At 48.1% G+C, this 26,174-nt stretch overlaps 1 protein-coding gene and 1 long non-coding RNA gene across 5 annotated transcripts in view; both read right to left on the reverse strand.

Annotated features, from left to right (window-relative positions):
• The window catches only part of LOC119966431 (LIM zinc-binding domain-containing Nebulette-like), a 450,954-nt gene that overhangs the window by 179,717 nt on the left and 245,063 nt on the right, over window positions 1-26,174 (reverse strand). For both annotated transcript variants that reach the window (XM_038798084.1, XM_038798086.1), the window contains exon 4: window positions 14,006-14,113. In XM_038798084.1, the coding sequence (XP_038654012.1) occupies window positions 14,006-14,113 (108 nt within the window). The remainder of the gene's footprint in view (window positions 1-14,005; window positions 14,114-26,174) is intronic.
• LOC119966432 lies at window positions 1,805-13,995 on the reverse strand. 3 transcript variants are annotated; one of them, XR_005460767.1, is made up of 5 exons: window positions 12,973-13,995; window positions 12,780-12,839; window positions 5,383-5,465; window positions 4,969-5,114; window positions 1,805-1,895 (listed from the first exon to the last, which is right to left on the reverse strand). It is a non-coding gene; the product is annotated as an uncharacterized LOC119966432 (long non-coding RNA). The 3 variants fall into 3 exon arrangements; XR_005460765.1 differs by having other exon boundaries at window positions 12,780-13,995; XR_005460766.1 differs by having other exon boundaries at window positions 1,817-1,892; window positions 12,780-13,995.

Below are 26,174 nucleotides of genomic sequence, written 5' to 3' on the forward strand. Positions count from 1 at the left end.
AATCTTTTATTCATACAATGTGGTGGCCTTAAAATGAGAAGCAACAAGGAAAATTTGTAATTTATTTAATGTATTTAATGTTTATAGACTATGTAATTGTTTTTTTAAATGTTTGAAAATGACTTTTAAGCATTTGCATCAATTGTACTTTTCTTACATACTAAGAAAAGGGCCCATGTGACTTGGCGCCCATCGATCTGGCAACAGCACCAACAGGAAATTGAGATACAAATAAAAAGCCATTTGGTCAGACACAAAGAAGACAGACAGGGAAACTATTGCTGTCAAGTAAACAAGAGCTCCAGGAGGCAGTGTGTGCTGCATAACAAGGTCTAAAACCTAGAAACCAGTCTGAACAGCTCAGTGATGATAAAGAACTGGATGTTTGACCAGGGGCAGAATTTTATGGCCCTCTATTGCGGTTTGCACGTTGGTGGGGGGTATTAATATTCCCTGGATCGCCTCCCACCATCCTCCTGCCCTCCCAACCTGTCCTCAATTTTATGTGGGACAGGTGAGACCAATGGTGGCAGATTTGCCCTTGCACCAATTGGGGCCCTTAAGTAGCCAATTACTGGCTGCTTCATGCCCAGCCTCCATCTGATTATCCTGCCCCAGAAATGGACACACCATGAACTAGGGAATTGTTGATTGGTCAGTTCATAAAGGAACCCTGGAAAATTATACCACCAGGACTGTCATGAGCAGAAGTAAAGAGGGTTCAGAGAAGTGGGCAGTACGGTGGCGCAGAGGTTAGCACTGCTACCTCACAGCGCCAGGGACCCAGGTTCAATTCCAGTCTTGGGTGACTCTGTGAAATCAACGTAGAATCATAGAATCCCTACAGTGCAAAAGGAGGCCATTTGGTCCATCATATCTGCACCGACTGTCAGAAAGAACACTCTACATAGGTCCACTCCCCTGTCCACCCACCCCACCTTATCCCCGTAACCTGTTAGACATTAAAGGTGCAACTTCCACCAGGCAATCACCCAAGGCCAGAATTGAACCCGGGTTCAATTTGCATGTTCTTCCCATGTCTGTGTGGGTTTCCAATTGGCGCTCCGGTTTCCTCCCACAGACCAAAGATGCACATATTAGGTGGATTGGCCATGATCAATGCACGGTGTTATGGGGAAAGGGCGGGGGACTGGGCCTAGGTAGAGTGCTTTTTCGGAGGGTCAGTGCAGACTTGATAGGCCAAGTGGCCTCCTTCCGCACTGTAGGGATTCTACAGAAAGTGTGCCTTGCTGATGAGCATTGCAATAGTGGCACTCGGAGGTGGAAGTGGTGGTTGGAGAAGCTCTTGACCTACTCTGCATGAATAAAGAGCAGCATATTGGGGAACTGTGTAGCAATGTTGTGTCAGATGTCTTGGGGAACAAATGTAAATGCTTGTGGTTGCGTGTGATGTTTGTTGCATTGATTATTTAAAGTGAAATTTACCTTTTAATCTGAAGTATCATTTGCCTGTTTATCCATGTTTATTTGCAATAGTTTGAATTTGTTTTAAAGTAATAGTTACAAAAAGTGGAATCTTGTTGATAATGTCTTCATAAGGGGGTCATTTGGTAAACTAGGTTATTTTGGTTTACAGTACCGCACAGGAATTGTAACAAAATGTTTATGTTTTAAAATTTCAGGTGCTCATAAAATGATACATCACAAAAAGAGGCCCTTTAAACAATTGCACATGTGTTGGCTTTTTGCTAGAGCTATCCAATAAATCCCAGTCCCCAGCTCTTCCCACGTAGCCCTGTAATTTTATTCCCCTGTAAGTGTTGTTCAAAATTGTAAATAAACTTGCCTTTTCCCACGAGTCATCAAGCCATTCTTCAATACTTCTCAGCAACTGGCTGCGGAGTGATATTTTTGCAGAATCTGCACAATTTCTACTGAAGGAAGATTTAAATAAAGTACAAAAAGCAATTACTAACTACAAATCTATTTTACGTTTATTATAATAATTATACTTCACAAATTTACGATATATCTCCTATTGGCCCATATTCTATTCCATTTGAATCTGCAAGCAACAGCCATGCAGACTTTTTTAAAACTCAAATAAATGCACAATCTGAAAATGCTCATCTATTTTGGATCAATTGTTCAACTGTTTTTTTTTAACCTATCACTAGAAACGCACATTGCTGTCTGTTCAGTATCCAAATGGTGCTTTCCTGTATATTGAGGGAATAATTCATTTTCAAGTTTTCAATATACGATGTTCAGTAATACACCACACACAAATCATACTCAGTTTACAAAGCAAATTGGAATTGTATCACAAAATGCACAAAGGATAGGCAATGTTGACCTGCAGAAAACATGAATATAAAATGCCATGCCACAGAAGGCAATGTTGGATGTGCATATAAATTCAGTGTCTATTGCGGAAGTATGGTTAGATGTTATCCACAATAGAGAGAATTGTTCTTTCTAGTTTCCAAAATAATTAAATTTCAGGTAAAAGGTCTTTCCAATTTCCAATTTCGATCAAATGTTTGTCAAGACCTCTTGGGATATACTCTCCCCTTCCCCCTGCTTCCTGTTCTGAATTATCAGTGCTAATGTTGTTTGCCCAGAAATTGATTTTGTATTTTTGGCAGGATAAAGCCTTGAAACAGATTTTTGGCAGGATAAAGCCTTGACACAGATTTCATACTTGTGCACTTCTTGGATTAGCCCTCCCTGGAGGATAACAATCCTCTGGTACCAATGCGCAGCTCCCTTTGGGTGTCACCTCTTCCTTTTTGGCATTACTTTAGGGAACCTCAGTTTTTCTTGAAGTTCCACCGAGCCATCAAAGAAGACAAAACAAAATGGCCACAGCTCCTCTTGCTGTCTGGTTGGGCTAATGGGCAGCCACAGCCGTACAGATTCAGGAAAAATATTTAGTTTGATCCCAATGTCATCAAAAGTTGATCTGGATGTTATGTTTCTTAAAAGAATGCTAGAAGGCGTTCAGCAGTTGAAGGATGGTTTATTGTGCTCCACAATAAATTACTTTGTTAGCTTTTACTTACAGAATGGCACTTGTAAAGATACTGCTTTTCTATGCTCTGCAACTAGGCCTAACCATACTTGCAGCCCTGAGCTCAACTTCCGTCCTGTCCTGCTCCCCTGTCTCTCCAGCCAAAGTGAGCGAGGGCGGGCCTTCGGCGTCACTCTTATATGTCCCCGTGCTGCCCCGTGGTGGTACTTCCATTTCCCATCAGCCCCTTCTGTACACACTCAGGCGAGGATCACTACATCCCCCTTTTTCACTTTTTTTTTAGTTGCAGAGCTGTAACTAAACACAAATTCAAACACAGTTAGGTTTATATACAAAGACAAGGCAGAGCAATGATATTGTCAGTCCATGTTCATAAGTTCAGACGGTTGGGTGCACGTCTGATCCGGGTAGACCTCCTGAGTGGGCATGGAGATCCAGAGTCTTTTACGTCCATCTGGACACCTGCTGCTGGAGTTCCAGGATGTTGCATGACAGCGTCCTGCAGATCTAGTGTTGGAAATACCTGTCGACGAGGTGTAACTTTTAGAAGGTCTCGCCGATTTCGTCGAAACAGTGTTCCATCGTCAGACTGCACAACGTAGGATCGTGGCGATATTTGGCAGAGAACCGTCGCCATTTTAGACCAGCCCCCAGCCGGGTGTCGCAACCTCACCGTATCGTTGATTGCCAACGGATTCAGTACTTTTGCCTGCTGGTCATAGTGCTGCTTTTGCACTTGACGTTGGTGACGCATCTTATCCAGGACAGGCTAGTGATCGGGATTGGCGAATTGTAGTGCCTGTAATGTTGTCCGCACATCTCTGTTGAAGAGCATTTGAGCCGGTGATAGTCCAGAGCTCAAAGGTGACGAACGGTATGACAAGAGGGCCAAGTGTATGTCGGACTTTGAGTCCGCAGCCTTGCTGATTAGTTGTTTGATAATGTGGACACCTTTCTCCACCCTGCCATTCGATTGCGGAAAGTGTGGACTCGACGTCACATGCTTGAAGTTGTAGTGCTTGGCAAAGTCCATCCATTCCCAGCTGGCAAAGCAAGGACCATTGTCGGACATGACCGTCCGTGGGATGCCATGCCTGGAGAAGGTTTCTTTGCAGGCCTTGATGACTGCTGCCGCTGTGAGATCCGGGAGTTTCAGTACTTCCGGAAAGTTGGAGTAGTAGTCGATGAGCAGAACATAGTTGCGGTCCATGGTGTGGAACAAGTCAATGCCAACTTTGTCCCACGGTGACGTGGCCATCTCATGCTGCTGCAGTGGCTCCTTGCATTGTGCCGGTCGATGTCTTTGACACGTGTCACAGGTGAGCACCATGTTCGTTATGTCCTCGTTTATCCCTGGCCAGTAAACGGATTGTCGTGCTCTCGTTTTGCACTTTTCGGCACCAAGGTGCCCCTCATGAATCCTGCAGAGCATGTCTGCCCGGAGCACCAGTGGGATGACGATTCTGTCATTCCGCAGTATTATGCCATCCACCACTGACAGTTCAGTCCTGACGTTTTGGAACTGTGGGCACCGCCCATTTGGCCAGCCATGCTGAAGGTTGTGTATGACTTGAATGAGGGTGGCGTCCTCCTGTGTCGCCTGACGAATTTGCTGCAGCCTCTCATCCGTTGCTGGGAGTGTCTCCTTGCACCACTGTGCAGGAGCTTCCACATCATTGATGGAAGCCAGTGGCGGGTTGTCAGCGTCCATGGCTCGTGATAATGTGTCAGCTATTACAAGGTCCTTGCCAGGGGTGTAGACCAGCGTGAAGTCGTACCTCCGCAACTTCACCATTATGCGTTGTACACACTCAGGCGAGGGTCACTACACTGGATATTTCAAGAAGAACCCCATGTTTTCCATCAAAATTCCCCATACCTGCTTAAAAAAGGAGGTTAAAAAGTGCAACCCAGAGCATAAATGGTGGGGCATACATGTGGATTGCCATTACATCAGGCCACTGATAACATACCTGTTAGTCACTGTGACTCTTGCAGTAACGGGACGTCTATCACTTACTCCTCACATCGTGCTGCTGATAGGAGGATAAATGCCAAGGCCCAATATTGAGGACTCCTCATACACTAATATTCATGCACCGGTGGTAAGTATCACGTGCTGGTGGGAAAAATCACCCAAAATTGAACAACTGATTGTGTGGCGCATCAAATCATTTGTTAATGGTTTACAAATTTCCCTGGGAAGTTTCACACAAAATATATTCAATTAAAACTGACTGATCTTTTTGTAAAAGGAAATCAACAAATTTAAAATTGTAGCTAGACGTTATTATGATACAGTCATGAAGCACAGTTGCTGCTTTACTCAATGTCACGCAGAACAATATTTTCATCAACTGGAGTCAAGATATGACTAATAAACTCACTAAACTAACGTTCCTTATGATGGTATCCAGCAGACTTCAGTTCTTCAATTCTTTCTTTCAAATCATCAAGGAAAGCATTTATTCTGCAATAAAATGCAAATTCTTAATGGAAAGAAAATCAGTGATGATAATTGTTTTCAATACTTTTGAAGTAATATTCTTCATGATTTCTCCATACATCTTAATTACATTGCCAAACGTCCATACAGTTCTTTTATTCTGATCTTAAATCCAAATCATTTCACTTAATTTGTGTTATGGGTTTGTATACCCTTAAGCTGCATGCAGCATTTCCTGCAAAGAACTACTGGAACAGAACACAGTGGCAGGTTTACAAGTTATTCTAATCAAGAACGGATGGTACAGAGTTGTTTTTGATTAGTGCTTCCTAATTTGTAAATACTGGCTATGACTAAAAGAGAAAACCTTTTTAATAGTTGCTTCAATAAGGGAAAAGCAACACCCGTTTGATTTTTATCTTCATGCAGTGACAGGTCGTAGGGTCATTTTAACCTTGCCCACCCAGCTAAAGCCAGGCAGTGGACAGTTAAATCAGGTTACAGATTGAAGTTCAATGCACCAGACCACAACGCTTTGTGGAACACCTACGTTCAGTGCCAGAACCCTGATCTTTCGGGTGTCGGTCATCTCAATTCTCCACGTTGTTCTCACACTTGCATTTTTGGCCTTGGCCTGCTGCATTATTCCAGTGAAGCTCAATGTAAGCTTGAGGAACAGCGCCTCATCATTTGATTGAGCACTTTATAGTCTTTTGGAATCAACTGGACACAATTTCAGACTTAAATTCTGCCACCCATTTTGGTTCCTATTGTTTGCACATTTCGATTTACCTCTTGGTCTTGGTTTCAGATAGCATCATACCTGCTCTAGGCACATCGTTTGTTTCTTTTCTTCTCCCTGCATCATTCCCTTTGGCCCTGTATGACTAACTCTTCTTTCATTCAGTCTCTGCTGCCTGCACAGACCTTCCTTTAAGATTGCCAAAGCCAATCCTTGTTCAAAACCTATTACTGCTCTAATGTTTCCCAGTTCTGGTGAAAGGTCTTTAAACTTAACTCTGTTTTTCTCTCCACAGATGCTGCCTGACCTTCTGAGTACTTCCAATAGTTTTTGATTGTGGAGAGATTCCATTAGAAACGCAACAAATGTCTTTTTTAAATTAATTTACCGGATGTGGGCATCGCTGGCTAGACCAGCATTTATTGCCCATCCCTGTTGCCATTCAGAATGTGGTGGTGAGCTGCCTTGTTGAACTGCTGTAGTCTCTGAGGTGTAGAAACAAGAATAGTTCTGTTCAGAAGGGAGTTCCAGGATTTTGACCAAGCCACAGTGAAGGGACAGCAATTTATTTCGAAGTCAGGGTGGTATATAACTTGGAGGGGAACCGTCAGGTGGTGGGGTTCCTAGGTGCCTACGACTCTTGTCCTTCTAGATGGTAGTGGCTGTGGGTTTGCAAGGTGCTGCCTAAGGAACCTTGGTGAGTTATTGCAGTGCATCTGTAGATAGTACTCACGGCTAGCACTGTTAGTTAGTGGTGGAGGATTTGAATGTTCGTGAAAGGAGTAACAATCAAGCGGGCTGTTTTGGTCTGGATGGTGTTGAGCTTCTCCAGTGTTGTTGGACCTGCACTCACCCAGTAAAGTGGAAAGTATTCCATTACACCCCTGACTTGTGCCTTGAAGATGGTGGACAGGCTTTTTGGGGTGGGGGGGGGGGTGTCAGGAGGAGGCGAGTTGCTCGCCTTAGGATTCCTAGTCTTTGGCCTGCCCTGGTAGCCACAGTATTAGTGTGGCTCGTCCAATTCAGCTTCTGACCAACGGTAATCCTGAGGATGTTGATTGTAGGGCATTCAGGGATAGTAATGCCATGAATGTCATGGGGTGATGGTTAGATCGTCCCTAGTAGGGGGTGGTCATTGCCTGACACTTATGTGGCGCTAATGTAACTTGCCACTTGTCAGCCTGAGCCTGGATATTGTCTAGGTCTTGCTGCATTTAGCCATGGACTGCTTCATTATCTGAGGAGGTGTGAATGGTGCTGGTCAGTCATCTGCGAACATCCCCATATTTGACCTTATGATGGAAGGAACATCACTGATGACGCAGCTGAAGATGGCTGTGCCGAGGACACTGAGGAACTCATGCAGTGATGTTCTGGAGCTGAGATGATTGACCTCCAACCACCACAATCATCAGCCTTTGCGTCAAGTATATTTCCAACCAGCGGACAGTTTTCCCCCTCTTCCCATTGACTCTAGTTTTGCTTGGGCGCCTTGATGCCATACCTGGTCAAATGCTCCCTTGATGTTGAGGGCAGTCACTCTCACCTCACCTCTGGCATTCAGCTCTTTTGTCCATGTTTGAACCAAGGCTGTAATGAGGTCAGGAGCTAAATTACCCTGGCGGAACTCAAACTAAGCGTCCATGAACAGGTTATTGCTGTGTACGTGCCGCTTGATAGCACTGTTGATGACTCATAGAGAACATAGATCAGTACAGCACAGAACAGGCCCTTCGGCCCTCGATGTTGTGCCGAGCAATGATCACCCTACTCAAACCCACGCATCCACCCTATACCCATAACCTAACAACCCCACCCCCCCTTAACCTTACTTTTTAGGACACTACGGGCAATTTATCATGGCCAATCCACCTAACCCGCACATCTTTGGACTGTGGGAGGAAACCGGAGCACCCGGAGGAAACCCACGCACACACGGGGAAGATGTGCAGACTCCGCACAGACAGTGACCCAAGCCGGAATCGAACCTGGGACCCTGGAGCTGTGAAGCGATTGTGCTATCCACAATGCTACCGTGCTGCCCACTCCTTCCATCACTTTGCTGATGATGGAGAGTAGACTGATAGGGTGGTAATTTGCTGGGTTCGATTTGTCCTGTTTCTTGTGTACTGGACACAGCTGGGCAATTTTCCACATTGCCGGGTAGATGCCGGAGTTGTAGCTGTACAGGAGCAGTGTGGCTATGGTTGCGGCAAGTTCTGGAACACAAGTCTTCAGTACTATTGCCGGAATATTGTAAGGGCCCACAGCCTTAGCAGTATCCAGTGCCTTCAGTCATTCTTGACATCACGTGGAGTGAATCATATTGGCTGAAGATTGACATCTGTGATGCTGGGGACCTCTGGAAAAGACCGAGATGGATCATCCACTCGGTACTTCTGGATGAAGCTTACTGCGAATGCCTCAGCCTTGTCTTTTGCACAGATATGCTGGGCCCATCTATTATTGAGGATGGGTATATTTGTGGAGTCTCCTCCTCCAGTGAGTTGTTTAATTGTCCACCACCATTCACAGCTAGATGTGGCAGGACTGCAGAGTTTATATCTGATGCATTTGTTGTGGAATCGCTTAGCTCTGTCTATTACTTGCTATTTATGTTGTTTGGCACACAAGTAGACCTGTGTTGTTGCTTCACCGGGTTGACACCTCATTTTTACATATGCCTGTAGTTGCTCCTGGCATACTCTCCTGCATTCTTCATTGAACCAGGGTTGATCCCCTGGCTTGGTGGTAATGGTAGAATGGGGGATATGCCGGGCCATGAGGTTACAAATTGTGGTGGAGTACAATTCTGCTGCTGCTGATGCCCCACAGTGCCTCATGGGTGCCCAGTCTTGAGTTGCTAAATCTGTTCAGGTCTATCCCATTTAGCACGGTGGTCGTGCCGCACAACACAATGGAGGATATCTTCACTATTAAGACGGGACTTTGTCTCCACAAGGACTGTGCGGTGGTCACTCCTATTAATACTGTCATGAACAGATGCATCTGTAGCAGCCAGGTTGGTGAAGATGAGGTCAAGTATGTTTTTCCCTGTTGTTGGTTGCCTCACCACCTGTCACAGACCCAGTCTAGCAGCTATGTCCTTTAGGACCTGGCCAGACCAGTCTGTGGTGGTAGTCCCGAGCCATTCTTTGTGATGGACATTGAAGTCCCCCACCCAAAGTGTATTCTGCGCTCTTGCCACCCTTAGTGCTTCCTCCAAGTGGTATTCAACATGGAGGAGTACTGATTCATCAGCTAAGGGTGGGCAGTACAGCAGGAGGGTCCAGAGTTGACTTTGAGTACTCCCAGGGCAACTCTTTCCCGGCTATACACCAGTGTTCCACCATCTCTGCTGGGTCTGTCCTGACAGTGAGACAGGACATAGCTAGGAATGGTGATAGTGGTGCCTGGGACATTGTCTGTAAGGTATGATGTGGTCAGTATGACTATGTCAGGCTGTTGCTTGACTAGGATGTGAGATAGCTCTCCCAACTTTGGCACAATCCCCCCAATATTAGTAAGGAGGACATTGCAGGGTCAATAGGGCTGGGTTTGCCAAAGTCATTTCCGGTGCCCACGTCAATGCCAGGTGATCCGCATGGTTTCATTCCTTTTTTGTGTTTTCATAGCAGTTGGCGGCTTGCTGGGCAATTTCAGAGGGCATTTAAGAATCACATTGCTGTGGGTCTGGAGTCAGATGGAGGCCAGACCAGGTAAAGATGGCAGGTTTTTTCCCCTGAAGGATATTAGTGAACGAACAATCATTAGACTTTTTATTCCAGATATTTACTGAGTTTGAATTCCAGCATTTGCCACGGTGGGATTTGAACCCAGGTCCCCAGATCATTACCCTGAGTCTCTGAATTACTAGTCCAGTGACAATACCACTATGCCACTACATAACTCAGTTTTTAAAAAATAAGGACCTCTAATTAGAATAGCTTCCATTGCTAAATTCCTCAGTCTGCATTAATGCTGCAGGTGAGGTTGCCTTTATGTTATGAGCCCATCCTAAAATTTGGAATAGGTTCAATCTTAGAATAGACAGGAGGGTATAAGCCTTTTAACATTGCAAGTAATGTGACACAGTAGCCTGCCAGTAATTTTAAGGTTATTGTCGCACAATTATTTTCCTTTTAACCAGACGTCTACTTTTTCTGTTCACCATCAGTGTCATCACCAACAAAGCAAAAGTAAATCACAGGATTGCATTGGCACATAAATGCACATAGAGGGCGGAATTTTCCCATATATTTTCCAGAGTGTCAGGCTCTGACTGAAACGCCACGTGTCGTTCTCCAGCTGCACAGCCAGGTTTTTAGTCCAGATTTTGAGACTCTCTGGAAAAAGAATTCAATGGCCGCATTTTAGGCCATCACTGTGGTGGGGCGAGGCCTAATAGATACAGTAAGGCCGGCTCCACCGGGTTCGGGACACCCTTTAAAAATGGTGCCCTGATCAGAACAGCTCCACCACGGGCTCCCCCTCACAAGCATCAGGTTCTTCTATCCCCCACCAACCATCAGGACCAGGGCTCTATCCCCTCCCCCCCCCCCCCCCCTCCCCCCACCACAATCAGCACCCCCTCCGCCCCCATTAGCATCGGGGGCTCCTTCCCCCCAACAAACATAGCGCGAACCATGTCCCCAATGTGGCTCCCCAGGGAGGTCTGCCCTGGCAGTGCCCCTGGCACACCCAAACCTGTGCCAGCGGGGCAGCTTTCCTCTCCCCTTAGGGGGTGTACTTAACTTTGTACCTGCCCCCGGGGAATCCCCTTGACTGATGCACATTTGTTAGAACCAGCTGTAAACCTCACCGACGTGATGTCATTCCAGCAAGGTATGAATATTTAACGGGGGCGATCATGTGGAGGGAGGGATGGGTTAAGTATACTAAAATGTATTTAAATGCGGTTCCTGTCGTTGTTGTGTCACTGGCGAGGGGCATCGAAAATCAGGAAACGCTATCTCGCCGGTGAGAATCACATTTTCAAATTCTCACAGGACTTTCCACTGTGTTGTTCGCAGAGAATTAAAGTCAGTTACTATGTTTGCAATAATAGCTGATACAAAATAATGCATGCACACAAACCCATAATGTGATTGGTACAGTATCAACATTTTAATATTCAATAAACTGAGCCTTCTCTTTCAGTTCATATCTGAATTTGGATTCTAGGTTAACGGAATGACTCCAACTCTTTTAATCCTCGCCAAATGCGTGCATCTCCAAGAAATTATTTAGTTGAACTCAAGATTGTACTTCTTCTCTGATAGATCATTAGCCAAACTTTGTTCCTCTCTGCACAAATGTTGCCAGGCCTGCTGAGTATATCAAACATTTTCTGTGTTTCTTTCAACCCAACCCTTGTAACTAGGTGCCAATTTACAACATAAAACTGTCCGTAACTCAACCAAAGCTGCCTGTTATAGTTAGAAGAATATTTGTAATGGTGATATATGCTGTTCTGCCAAAACATAATGTAGGAACACAGGAAAACTGGAAATTACAGTCACACTACATCTTACCTTGAAATGCCTGTTTTTGTCGTATTGCAGCAAGGTCATTTTAAGCATTGACATCTTTGATCGCAAGTAAAAAAAGTTCACCAAAATACAAGCAAAAACAGGCTGTGGTAGATCTTAACTTACCATATTTGGAAGAGAGGTGGAGTAAAATGAGTTACCTGTTAAATACTTGAATTTAATTTCAGCAAAGCTCAAGTCATTGGTGATGTAATATAACGCATTTCTAATTATGGAAAGGAATTGAGGTTTAAGAAAATAAAATGAGTAAAATATTTGAGCTATTACAATGATGAGTAGTGAGATGAGGGAATTTTTTTAAAAAACAATACCATGTTTCAGGAATCATATGCATTCAAAATAAAACAACTCCTTTTGTCACACACTAATACCAGCCAACGGAAAGTTTTGATATCCATATTAGCAAAAAGAATAAGGAAATTGCTCACATTATCTCATTACATATAGCACTCAAGAGCAGCTAATGTCATTTTATGCCCTGCAAACATAGATTACTCAGTCAACTCACCAAAGATCAATCAACAAGTGTTAACATAATCCGCACGGCAAACATTTTCCGACGGAGATTGAGGGGGGACCTGATTGAGGTCTACAAAATTATGAGAGGTATGGACAGGGTGGATAGCAACAAGCTTTTCCCAAGAGTGGAGGTGTCAATTACAAGGGGTCACGATTTCAAGGTGAGAGGTGGAAAGTTTAAGGGAGATGTGCGTGGAAAGTTTTTTACGCAGAGGGTGGTGGGTGCCTGGAATGCTTTACCAGCAGAGGTGGTAGAGGCGGGCACAATAGCATCATTTAAGAGGCATCTAGACAGGTATATGAACGGGCGGGAACAGAGGGAAGTAGATCCTTGGAAAATAGGAGACAGGTTTAGATAAAGGATCTGGATCGGCGCAGGCTGGGAGGGCCGAAGGGCCTGTTCCTGTGCTGTAATTTTCTTTGTTCTTTGTTCTTTGATATTTAATGGTATGCAGATGTACATTTATTCGCATGATTGATCACCTTACTGTGTCCACATACCATTCTCAGTGCATGTTAACTCACTTTAAGGGTATATTTCACAAATTGCGCCTTCGGAGTTTGATTTTGGTGACTGTGGCTTTTCTGTAATAAACAAGAAATTAAAACGATTCAATGTTCATTGCCTATACAGAAAAAAAATTAGATTGATTCAGTTAACCAGTTCATAATACAAACTCAATCAACTTTTTAAGAAGTTCAAATAAAAAAGGCCTACCTTTTTTCATGATATTTTCAATGCCCATTAGTCTTTGTAGATGCACTGAAAATTAACTTGTGAAACTCAAAACGTTCAACTCAAAATGATTAATTGTGCTGTCAATGTGCCTGAATGATCCTTGGGAGTGGTGTGAAAACAATTCTTGGTAATAGCAAACACCAGAAAAATCCATTGTGCTCAGCCAAACAGTTCCATGTTAATGTTATTAGTTCATGCAGCTTAAGTTAAGTGATCCACTGCATTTACACAATTCTTAAAGACCACAAGAATTCTGATTTAATCGCAACAATTTTCTTACTTCGTAAAACAACTGAACTGGAATTTGGCTTTTCTTTTAAACAGACAAATAAGATTGTTTAAAAGTAAAATTCAGTGATATAAATTTCAAACCATTCATGTGGTCTTCAACAGACAATGCACAGACAGAGGAACAGATTGTGTGAAGGTACCTTTACTTAACATAAGATGTATTGAACTTGAATTAATTCAGGTAGTGGAAGATCAAGAAAGCCTAACATCCCCTCAGTCTGCACAGACCTTCAGAGATTAAGAGATGGGAAACAAGTCAATGCAATTTTTAAAAGAAAAGCAAGGTTATTGCACTTTTAAACAATTTTTTGTTTTGAATCAATTGGTGATGGTTACATTCATATGATGTATGGTGCATTTGGGTGCATAAATGTCCATGTATATGTCACAAAACACTCTCACAGCCTCACATGCATTCCAGAATCCACATGAAATAAAGGTTATTCTCATTACCTGAGGATTCTAATTGTATAAATGAATACACTAATACAACATTTCTTCCGGGTAGGATGAATTGTATATGACAACAAAAACGAGGTAGTCTGGTGAATCATCTGGTGTTCCCTAATCATTCCACATTCTATATCCAAGCATTCTTTTATCACCATACACACATGCATCCTCACCTAACACTGCAGTACCATTTCTATTGTCAACAATATATAAACAAAACAAGAAAAAAACTGTCCTCATGCATGTTCTCACACAGAACATTACATACGTTACTGATTTGCTCTTGAGTTCTTTTTAATCTCTGCAGTTCAGGAGTGTCAGTAACAATGCTAAATCCTCTTCCCCGGTTCCTTTCAAAGTCTTCTTTGTACTTGGCCTGGAAGGAAAAGAAAATATAATTCAAGGCGTGCACGTCAAAGTAAACAAGTTCATTCATTATTCCTGCCCTTCTTTGTCAGACATTTAGATTTGCACAGTGATAAAGAACAGAAGGCGGCCATTTAGGATCTGGCTCTTTGGTAGGGCCATCAAATTAGTCTCATGTCCCTGCTTTTTCCCATAGCCCTGTAAATATTTTTCCCTTCAAATGTTTATCAAATTACCTTTTGAGAGTTGTTATTCCACCATCCTTTCGGGCACTGCATACCAGATCACAACAACTCGCTGCATAAAAAACACTTTCCTCATGTTGTCTCGGATTCTTTTGCCAGTGACTAAAGTCTGTGTTCTCTGATTAACGAACCCTTCAAAATCCGAGAACAATTTCTCCTTCAAAGCACTTCATGATTTTGAACATGGCGATCAAATTCTCTCTCAACAACCCTTTTGCTCTCAGGCAGACAGCCCAGCGTCTCCAGTCTCTGGAACTCTCTCATCCCAGATCCCATTCCAGTAAATCTCTTCTGCACCTACTCCAAATAATACTCCAGCCCAGCCTTAGCCCGTGTTTTATCAAGTTGTGAAGTTTCAGCATTGCTTTCTTTCTTTTGTATTCCATGTTCCTCAATTTGTAAAGCCAAGAATTCCAAAAGCTTTTAACAGCTTTCTTCATTTGTCTTGCCACCTTTAAAGATTTCTGCATATACACCACAGGTACTTTTGTTCCTGTACCTCCTTTAGAATTGGGTGATTCAGTTTATACACTAATGCACTATCAATTGCGACGAGGCAAGAGTAGAGAGTAATCGAGGCTTTATTAAGCAGAGATGTGTTGCCTCCTGCAGCTGCGACTAGAAATGGGAGCAGCTCGGTGTGCACACACATTTATACTCTGCCTACTGGGCAGGGGTCTACCCCAGTACCTGTATTACAGGAGCCTTACCATATTACCTCTAATACACATATTATACAAACAGTGGTGACTACCACATTCACCCCTGTTAAAAAAGAGTCCAGTGGGGGTGGTGGAAAAACACTATTTACAAGTACGTGAGAATTTAAAGTTTACGGTCTTTTGAAAATTCACAAATGTAGCCGGTCGGGTGCTTTGATTCTCCGCTGAGAGTGCCGCAGTCCCGGTGGTGATGCGGGCGCCGGCTTGGTCACCTCTGACTCCGGGAGCGTGTTGTCCTCATCTTCATCCTCGGGTGGAACCAGTGGGAGGACGGATCGTCCTGGGGCGGCTGTAGTGAGGTGCATTGGGGGGAGGGTGGGTGGCGCCGGGGCAATCGGAGGGGGGCTGCCGAGTGGCGTGGGGTCGTGGGTGGGGATCCAGCTGGTGCCAGGTCGCTGAGGGAGACTGTTTCCTGGCGGCCATCTGGGGGTTTGCATGCAGCAGCTGTATCCTCTTGACCAACGGGTCCGACTTGTGGAGCCGCACGTGTTTGCAGAGGACAGGTCCTGGAGCTGCCAGCCATGTTGGGAGCGAAACCCCGGAGGTGGAGTTCCTCGGGAAGGCAAGGAGACATTGATGGGGGGGTTTCATTAGTTGCCATGCAAAGTAGCGATCGGATGGAGCGGAGTGCGCCAGGGAGGACCTCTTGCCAGCGGGAGACCAGGAGACTTTTAGACCGCAGGGCCAGCAGGACGGCCTTCCAGACCGTCCCGTTATCCCTCTCCACCTGTCCGTTTCCCCGGGGGTTGTAGCTGGTCGTCCTGCTCGAGGCAATGCCCTTGCTGAGCAGGATGTGGATATAGGCGGGGAAACCGGACAGGGAGAAGATGCTGTTGAGTGCTTTAATGAACGTGGCATACATCATATCGGGGCATGGGATGGCGAACGGGAATCTGGAGTATTCATCGACCACGTTCAGGAAGTACGTGTTTCGGTAGGTGGAGGAAAGGGGCCCCTTGAAGTCCATGCTGAGGCGTTCAAAGGGGCGAGAGGCCTTCACCAGGTGCGCTCAGTCTGGCCGGTAGCAGTGCGGTTTGCACTCCGCGCAGACCTGGCAGTCTCTGGTGATAGCCCTGACCTCCTCGATGGAGTAGGGCAGATTGCGGGCCTTTATGAAGTGAAAGAACTGGGTGACCCCTGGGTGACAGAGGCCATCGTGTAGGGCCCGAAGTCGGTCCACTTGTGCGCTGGCACATGTATCTCGGGATAGGGCATCGGGGGGCTCGTTGAGCTTACCGGTTCGATACAAAATCTCGTAATTTTAGGTGGAGAGCTCGATCCTCTACCTTAAGATTTTATCATTTTTGATCTTGCCCCGCTGTGTATTATTAAACATGAAGGCAACCAACCATTGGTCAGTGAGGAGAGTGAATCTCCTGCCGGCCAGGTAATGCTTGCAATGCCGCACAGCTTCTATGATGGCTTGGGCCTCCTTATCGCCAGAGGAGTGCCGAATTTCAGAGGCATGGAGGGTGCGGGAAAAGAATGCCACAGGTCTGCCTGCCTGGTTGAGGGTGGCGGCCAGAGCGACGTCCAAGGCCACGATGCATCGCTTTCGACCTGAAAAGGGAGGGTCTCGTCGACCGTGTGCATCGTGGCCTTGGCGATGTCGGCCTTGATGTAGTTGAAGGCCTGGTGGGCCTCAGCCATCAGGGGAAATACTGTGGAATGGATGAGTGGTCGGCCTTGTCCGCGTACTTCGGGACCCACTGGGCATAATAGGAGAAAAACCCCAGGCCATCGTTTCAGGGCCTTGGGGCAGTGGGGTAGGGGGAGTTCCATGACGGGGTGCATGCGGTTGGGGTCGGGCCCAAGAACTCCATTTTGCACAACATAGCAAAGGATGGCGAAGCAGTTGCTGCTGAACACTCAGTTCTCCATGTTATATGTCAGGTTCAGGAGTTTGGCGGTTTGGAGAAATTTGAAAAGGTTAGCGTCGTGGTCCTGCTGGTTGTGGCCACAGATGGTGACATTATCTAGGTACGGGAAGGTGGCCCGCAGCCCGTACCGGTCAACCATTAGGTCCATCTCACGTTGGAAGACTGAGACCCCGTTAGTGACGCCGAAGGGAACCCTAAGGAAGTGGTAAAGATGGCCGTCTGCTTCGAACGCAGTGTACTGGCAGTCCGCCTTGCGGATGGGGAGCTGGTGGTAGGCAGATTTCAGGTCCACTATCGAAAAGACCCAGTACTGTGCATTTCTGATTAACCATATCAGATATGCGTGGGAGGAGGTACGCATCGAGCTGCATGTACCGATTGATGGTCTGACTGTAGTCAATGACCATCCTCTGTTTCTCCCCAGTCTTTACCACTACCACTTGGGCTCTCCAGGGGCTGTTCCTGGCCTCAATAATGCCTTCCCGCAGCAGCCACTCGACCTCCGACCTGATGAAGGTCCTGTCCTGGGTACTGTACCGTCTGCTCCTGGTGGCGACAGGTTTGCAATCCGGGATGAGGTTTGCAAACAGAGAAAGTGGGTCGACCTTAATGGTCGCGAGGCCACATAAGGTGAGGGGTGGTAGGGGTCCACCGAATTTTAGAGTTAGGCTTTGGAGGTTGTGCTGGAAGTCCAGGCCGAGTAACAGGGCAGCGCAGAGGTGAGGGATGGGGGGGGATGTAGAGCCGGAAGTTGCTGAGCTCTACACCCTGGACGGTGAGGGTGGCGATACAGTACCCCCGGATTTCCACGGAATGGGATCCGGAGGCCAGGAAGATTCTTTGGGTAACGGGGTGTACCACGAGGGAGCAGTGCCTTACCGTGGAGTGGTGGATGTCGCTTTCTGGGCCCCTGGAGTCAAGAAGGCAGGATGTCTTGTGTCCATCGACTTTAACCGTCGTCGTCGCGGTTGCAAGGTTGTGTGGCCGGGACTGGTCGAGCGTGATGGAAGCGAGCTGCGGCTGGTGTTAATAGGCCTCGAGCTTGTCGGCGGCGGGGGCAGGTTATGTGCGGCCAGATGAAGTGCCTGACGAGCCGGGGTCCTGAGGCGCCGTCCAAAATGGCGCCAAAGATGATGGCGCCCATGGGGCGCACGTGCCGGGCGGCATTAAAGATGGCGGTGCCCATGGGCCGCATGTGGTCTGATGGGAGAAAGATGGCGGCGCCCACGGGCCGCACGTGTTCTGCTGGGGGGAAGATGGCAGCACCCACGGGCCGCACGTGGGCTGCGGGGACAAAAATGGTGGCGCCCACAGGTCGCACGTGGGGGGTGCAGGAACAATGGGCCTGGATACAGCGGCGATCGACCCGGCCTGGCACACCACAGCGAAATGTCCCTTCTTCCCGCAGGCCTGGGGCTCACCATGTCCATGAGGGCGCCGAGCGGTCGGGGGCGTACGATTGTACGTTACGGGAGGCAACAGTCAGTGAGTTTGCGAGCTGCCTGGTTGCCGCAAGGTCGAGGGTAACCCCTTCTAATAGGCACTGGCAGATGTACGCTGACCCCATGCCCGTAACAAAAGCATCCTTGATTAAAAGTTCAGTATGTTCAACTGCCGAAACTGCCTGGCAATCACAGTTCCTCGCCAGGATGTGCAGAGCATGCCAGAAATCGTCTAAAGACTCACCTTGGAGTTGCTGTCTCGTCGACAGGAGGTGCCTGGTGTACAGTTCGTTGATTGTACGAATATAATGTCCCTTCAGGAGCTCCAATTGCTTCCGTGTAAGCAGGTGCATCCCGGATAAGGGGAAAAATATCAGAGCTCACCCGTGAGTAAAGGACCTGGGGTTTCTGTTCTTCCGAGGGTTGGTACATCGCGGATCGGAGGTAGCTCTCGAAAAAAGCGAGCCAGTGGTCGAAGGCCGACGCAGCGTTGGCTGCTTGCGGGTGCAGCTGCAGGCGATCAGGCTTGATGCGTAGTTCCATCGCTGTAATATCTCTGCTTAATAAATTGATGTACAATCAATTACGACGAGACGAGAGTAGAGAGTAATTGAGTCTTTATTAAGCAGAGATGTGTTGCCTCCTGCAGCTGCTACTAGAAATGGTAGCTGCTCGGGGTGCACACACATTTATACTCCGCCTACTGGGCGGAACCAGCAGGCAGGGGTCTACCCCCGTACCTTTAGTACAGGAGCGTTACTGTATTACCTCTAATACACGTATTATACAAACAGTGGTGACTACCACATACAGCCTCTCCTCATTCACCCCATTAAAATGTGTCACTTCACATATCTTTCTGTTAAATGTCATCTACCACAAGTCTGCTCATTTTACCAGGGGCTGGATTCTCCACCCCGCACGCCACATTTCTGTTTCACCCCGCCGGTGGGATGCTCCGTTACGCCAGTAGGTCAATGGGGTTTACCATTGTGGGCAGACCCACGCCGTAGGGAAACCTCCGGGCTGCCGGAAAAATGGAGCATCCCGCCGGCGGAGAATCCAGCCCCAGTTCTCTATGTCCTCTTGAAGCCAGCTACAATCCACCACATTATTATCTTTCTGAGTTTTGTATCATTGGCAAATTTTGAAATTATGCCCTGCATTTCCAAGTCCAGTTTATTAAATTTCAAAAAGAGAAGTTATTCCCAAAACCGACTCTCATGGGAATGCCACTGCATACTTTCTTCCTCTCTGAAAAACAACTGTTCATAGCTGTTCTCTCGTTTTCTGTCCCTTAGCAAATTTCATATTCATGCTTTCTTTATTCCCATGGGCTTTAATTTTCCTAACACGTTTATCATGTGTAACTTTATCAAATGCATTCTGCAAGTTTATAGATGCACCAAATATTTTAACGGACTCAAATAAAAAGTAACCTTCAAATTGATTTCTGGGTAAAACAAAATTGCAAAGATTTATTTATGCGAGTGTCAGATCATTATTATTGTGTTCATAAACTTCACAATAAATTACCTGGCAAATATTACAAATCGCAACAGAGTCAACTGCAAATCAATTGCACACGGCAGAGTCTTTTTCCTAAGTTAATTCCAAAAAAATCTGAAAACAAAGTATCCACCTAGAAGAGATACTTGGTTTAAAAAACAAAAGCATTATTCCAATGGATCAGCAACTTCAATGAAATTGGCTTTTCTGGCCATCTGTTTGTACATTTCACTGCCTCAATCGAGACCTCACACTAACTACATAAATATACTTCCTGGGCAGATTATTTATTTAAATCTAATTTTCTGTATTGCAGTATTTCTTAACACAATGGGAGGCCAAACTACGCATTGATTCAGCTCTTGTTCATTCCGATAAATAAGGGGCTGGATTCTCCACTCCCCGATGCCAAAATCGCATTCGGCGACGGGGCAGAGAATCTGTTTTGACGGTGAAATCAGGGACAGCGCTGGTTTTCGGATTCTCCGCCCCCTGAAATGCGGCGTGCTCCGCCACGTATCCACGGCCTCAGGCCATTGCCTGAGGCCCGCCCCGTGATACTGCGTCCCCGACCGGCCGAGTTCCCGACGCCATGGTCACGTGTGGTCTCGCCCGTCGTGAACTTAGCGTGGCGGCTGCGGACTCCGGCACCACCACAGTCGGGGGAGGGCTAATCCACGGGTTCATTCAGGGCTTGGAGCACTGTGGGTGGGCAGTCTAGGGCACACGGACGGCCGAAGGGGGGGTACTAATTTTGCGGTCCAGGTCCGCTGGCTGCGTCCGCCATGAAGCACGGCGCGGGGCCATATCGGTAGCTAAAGCTGGGAGTTCTACGTTGTCTCCCTGCTGTTGACCAGCAAAACGGGGCATCGGTAGCTATTTTACACCAATTTTCCTGGCATAAAACACCACGGGCGCGATTCTCCGCTGCCCACGATGGGTTGGAGAATAGCGGGAGGGCCTTCCCGACATTTTTCCCGACCTCCCGCTATTCTCCCCCCCACCCCCCCCCCCAACACGGCCGCCCCACGACACGAATCGCTGCTCCCCTGGCCGATGGGCCGAGTTCCCAGGCCTTTACGGCCGTTTTCACGAACGCAAACACACCTGCTCTCACCGTTCGTGAAAACGGCCACAAAGTGCCGTTCCGGACAACCATGGCACCGATTGGCACGGGCCCGCGATCGGTGGGCACTGATCGCGGGCAGCGGGTCCGGTACCCGCGCACTCTTTGTTCCTCCGCCGCCCCGCAGGATCAGTCTGTGGGGCGGCTGAGGGGCATGACGGCCCGCACATGAGCAGGTTTGACGCATATGCGTGATGACGTCATCCGCGCATGCGTGGGTTGGAGCCGGCCAACCCGAGCATGTGCGGCTGACGTCATCGTTCGCGTCAGCCGCCGTGCCGCTTGGCGCGGGCTTAGCGACGGTCGCTAAGCCCGTGATGCCGTGCTTCACGGGGCCGCGCTGCTAGCCCCGCCCAGGGGGGAGAATCGGGTCCCGGGAGGGGGCGCGGAGGCTGCCGTGAAACACGGCCAGTTTCACGGCAGCCTTTACGACTCTCCGCATTTGCGGAGAATCGCGCCCCACCGTTTTCACACCGGCGTAGTCTCCCAAACAGAGAATCCAGCCCAAGGTGTCCAGGACTTTACTAAACTCTCCACTGCTCTCTCTGGATTGATCCGTTAGGGAGGGAGTTCCAGGATTTTGCCCCAGCAACAGTGAAGGAATGGCGATATATTTCCGAATCAGGGTGGAGAGTGACTTAAAGGGCAACCTCCACGTGGTGGGGTTCCCATGTATCTGCTGCTCCTGTCCTTCTAGATGGTAGCGTTCGTGGGTTTGGAAGGTGCTGTCTAAGGAATCTTGGCGAGCTGCTAGCCCGGTGCTCGGGGGGAGGGTGAAGGGCCGTTCAGTAGGTTGGAGGGGGCCAGGTAGGAGGTCGCCGTGGCCGAAGGGGTAGTGAGGAGCTTTGTGTCTGTGATGCCTTCAAGCAATCTTTAAATATTGTGGAGACCCATTGCAGGGGCAACCACACCTTCAGCCTGTCTGTCCTACCAAACTCTCCCAGGTCAGACCCCGGCTGCAACTTCTCTCATGCAAGTCAATTTCACCTTCTTTGACTGTGAGCAGCCTCCAGCTTCACAGCTGAAGGTTATTTCAAATGAGGGATTAGCCTTGTTAGTTGTGATAACACTTCACACTCCTGAACTTTCAAAAACTTGAAGAAACAGTTGCCATGTCTCAGGATGATTAATGGACTGGCTGTCCAGCAACCTTTGATGCCTGAACAGTGAGCTTGTACTCTCGGAGCATCAGCACATATTTGCAGCTGCCAACAATTAAACACTAAAGAGCAGGGCTTCACCACTCAGGATCTCATGGCCAAAGGGTAAGTGTGTGGATGAGAGGAGGGCAGCTGAGCACAACCTCTCAAAGGTCTGGGGTCTATGGGTTCTTGATCCGGCCGGGAGTGAGCGTGCAGAGCGAGGTTTTCCAGCAGATATGCTGGATGGCATTCTGAGAGAAGCAAGGGGGCTGTAGGAGGATTTGGACAAGCTAGGAGAGTGGGCAATTAAGTGGAAAATGAAATACAGTGTGGAAAAGTGTGAGGTTATGCACTTTGGAAGTAGGAATTTAGGCAGAGACTACTTTCTAAATGGGGAAATGCTTAGGAAATCAGAAGCACAAAGGGACTTGGGAGTCCTGTTCATGATTCTCTTAAGGTTAACGTGCAGGTTCCGTCGGCAGTTAGGAAGGCAAATGCAATGTTAGCATTCATGTCGAGAGGGCTAGAATACAGGACCAGGGATGTATTTCTGAGGCTAGAAAAGGCTCTGGTCAGACCCCATTTAGAGTATTGTGAGCAGTTTTGGGCCTCATATCTAAGGAAGAATGGCCTTGGAAAGGGCCCAGAGGAGGTTCACAAGAATGATCCCTGGAATGAAGAGCTTGTCGTATGAGGAACGGTTGAGGACTCTGGGTCTGTACTCTTTTGAGTTTAGAAGGATATGGGGGGGGATCTTTTTTTTTTTAAATATTTTATTCTCCTCCTTTTTCACATTTTCTCCCAAATTTTCACCCACCAACAATAAACAATAAGCAGTAACGAATGTCATGTCAATCCTCATGTCAACAACAATCCCATCCTCCCACCAACCCCAAACACCTGGCCGCAAGTTAACATAAATAAATAACAAAAAGGAATCAGGAATCACCCATAGTCACCATTAATACATAAAGTCCCCCTCCACCCAACCCTCCCACACTAATGTTCAATGTTATCCAATTCTTGAAAGTGCATAATGAATAACGCCTATGAATTGTAGATTCCCTCCATCCTTCCCCTCCGTTCAAACTGAACCTTCTCATGAGGCAATTAAGATACATTTAGCTTTGCAGTGAAGAATGAAAGCAGAAACATAGGGCGCGATTCTCCCAAAACGGGAGAAATCGTAAGGCTGGCGTCAAACCCGGGCGGGTTTGACGCCAGCGCGCCCCTTCCCGACCGGGAACCGATTCTGGTCCCCGGTCGGGGCTAGCAGCCCGACGCCGCAAGCTCCGGCATCACGGGCTTAACGAATTTCGTTAAGCCCGCTTGCCGGAGTTAGCGCCGGCTGACGCGTCATATGACGTCAGCCGCGCATGCGCGGATTGGAAGACTCCAACCCGCGCATGCGCGGATGACGTCATCGTGTATTTGCGCGAAACCGCGGGCCGGGATGCCCCTCAGCCGCCCCGCGAATGGATACTGCGGGGCGGCGGAAGGACAAATAGTGCGCGGGCATCGGGCCCGCTGCCCGCGATCGGTGCCCACCGATCGCGGGCCCATGGCACCCTTGGCACGGCCGTGGTACTGCCGTGCCAATCGGTGCCATGGTTATAAAAAGCGAGTTGTTCCCGCCGTTTTTACGAACGGCCAGACCAGGTCTGTTTGCCGTTCGTAAAAACAGCGTAAAGGGCTGGGACTTCGGCCCATCGAACAGCTGTGAATCGCTGCCGGCCGTAAAAAAACGGCGGCAGCGATTCGTGTCGGGAGTTGGGCGGGGGGGGGGGGGGGGGGGGAATAGGGGGGGGGGGGGGAAAAATGTCGAGAAGGCCCTCCCGCTATTTCCAACCCGTCATGGGGGTCGGAGAATTTCGCCCATAGAGTGTGATTCAACAGAAACATTCAAAGTGCTCTTTCGGGCGCATGCTGGCAGGGTGCTTCACGTCAGCCGCATTGATGAGATTGAGACCCGTATTCAACAGCACTTAGTGCCAAAATTGAGCCCCCATGAGATTTTTGACATTACTGGTTCCTTTGTCGTCTGATTCGTCTGACTCACACCTCAGCAGCTCACCGCAAACAAGGGGGAGCTGCTTTTAAGCGCTCCCTCACCATTCACTCCCAGTCAACACACAAGCATGACAGTGTAAGGACCTGCCCCTCGCTTTGGGGATTCTGACCATATATGGCTTCTCAACACTGTCGATGACATACGGGGCACCCTGTTCCCCTGGGAGGGGTCAGCCAACCATCAGCAGGGTCAGCGATGCCGCCTGGGAGGCATTGGCAGCGGCTGTCAGTCCGAACAGTATTACCAGGAGGATCTCCAGCCAATGTCGGAAGAAGACCAACCACCTCCACCGAGTTGCAATGCTAAGTTACCACCTCCCTCCTGGTATCAGTTACCCCGCCACCCTCTTCCCCGCAATCGGTTGGCAGACACTTTGCACCCTCCCCACATCCGATCTTCGTTCTTGTTCCTCAAAACACCCTAGCACCCTTCAGCATATCCCCTTCATGTCCAGGTGCAGAGCCCACACATATCACCTGCTATAGACCCCTGTGACCCATCAAACATGCGGCACACAGTGCCCTCCCTTTGTCCCTGCAGGAGAAGATAGCCCATAATAAATGGGAAAGGGCCAAGATGAGGGGAAGAATCCAAGAGATTTGAGTCCTCAACCCTATGAGGAATGGACCCTGGAAAGAGGAGAGAGCAGTCACTGACCGCGAGGTTGGCTTGCACCAGAGAGGTGACGATCCATTGCCCCTTCACCCAGATGACTTGTCTCAAGTGAGTTGTTCATGTCAGACAAAATGATCCTTTCCTCTCATTGGCCACATGCCCATTGTTTCGCAGGATCACCATCTGATGAGGCCGGGCCATGTGGAGATGTTCCCCCCCTCCCACCCACCACCCAAGAGACCACCTTGGAGGAGAGCTCGGAGGTTACCACTGGCGAGGAATCACAGCTACCACCTGCACCTTCCACCAGTGCAGGTACGCACACTTCGGTGGGCGACATTAGTGGAGAGACCTCGGGGGCACAATGTGGTGAGCACCACACAGTTTCTGATGCACATCAGGTGGAGGGAGGAACATCCAAGGGAGACAGCAGTCAGAGATCTGCTGGACTCCAGGACTCAGCTCAGCCCCAACCATATGCCAGGCCTCTGAACAAGGTTCTCCCAGAGCTGATGCAGGTGATCGGACACAACCGTCAGATTCAGGAGGGGGTGTCAGCGAAAATCCTGCGAAATTAAGGCCGATTGGAGGAGTCCCAAAGGCTACAGGCACATGAGATAGCGTCGACAATGTGTGGCACTAAGGCCAACACTACTCGGGTGACGATCGCAATGGAAATCCTGAAGCACACATCCTTGTCTTGAGTGGTGGTGTCAAGGGTATGGTTTAGTCTGCCTCGACCATGGCTGAGAACCTCGACATCATGTACCAGTTGCTAAGGGATATGTCCCAGATGCAGGTGGACATTGCCAAGGCACTGCAGAGCATGGACCAGTCGCGGAGGACTATCACTGTGAGGGCATCAACACCATGGGGAGCCGACAGGACTGGCAGCGCTTGATGCCTCAGAGGTCTCTGGAGCTCACTCTAGCTGCCCCTCCATCCCGCAGGGCAATATGGGCACCATCAGGAAGGAGGAAGACGCTACTAGCCAAACCGGAGCCTGCACCATGGAGACTAATGTGGTCTCCATTTCTTCCAAATCCCTCCTCCTGACACCGGCATTTCTGGCAAGGACAGCGAGCAGAACAGGTTGCCATTGTGACACCTGTAAGTTGGCCAGAACCCCAGCTCCAGGCTCTCCGGAGTACATCTGCCAAGGACATCAAAGGTCACTGGGCACAAAAGACAGTGGGCTGTTTCCACCTCTGATGTGCATCCTGGGGACACACTTTATGGAACATCAGACCACGGAAGATCAAGAAGAGTGAGGTGAGGCGCACTGAGTAAACACTGTGTGTGTGTGGGGAGGGGGGGGG

Source organism: Scyliorhinus canicula, chromosome 5 (assembly GCF_902713615.1).
Source record: "Scyliorhinus canicula chromosome 5, sScyCan1.1, whole genome shotgun sequence".
NCBI lineage: Eukaryota > Metazoa > Chordata > Chondrichthyes > Carcharhiniformes > Scyliorhinidae > Scyliorhinus > Scyliorhinus canicula.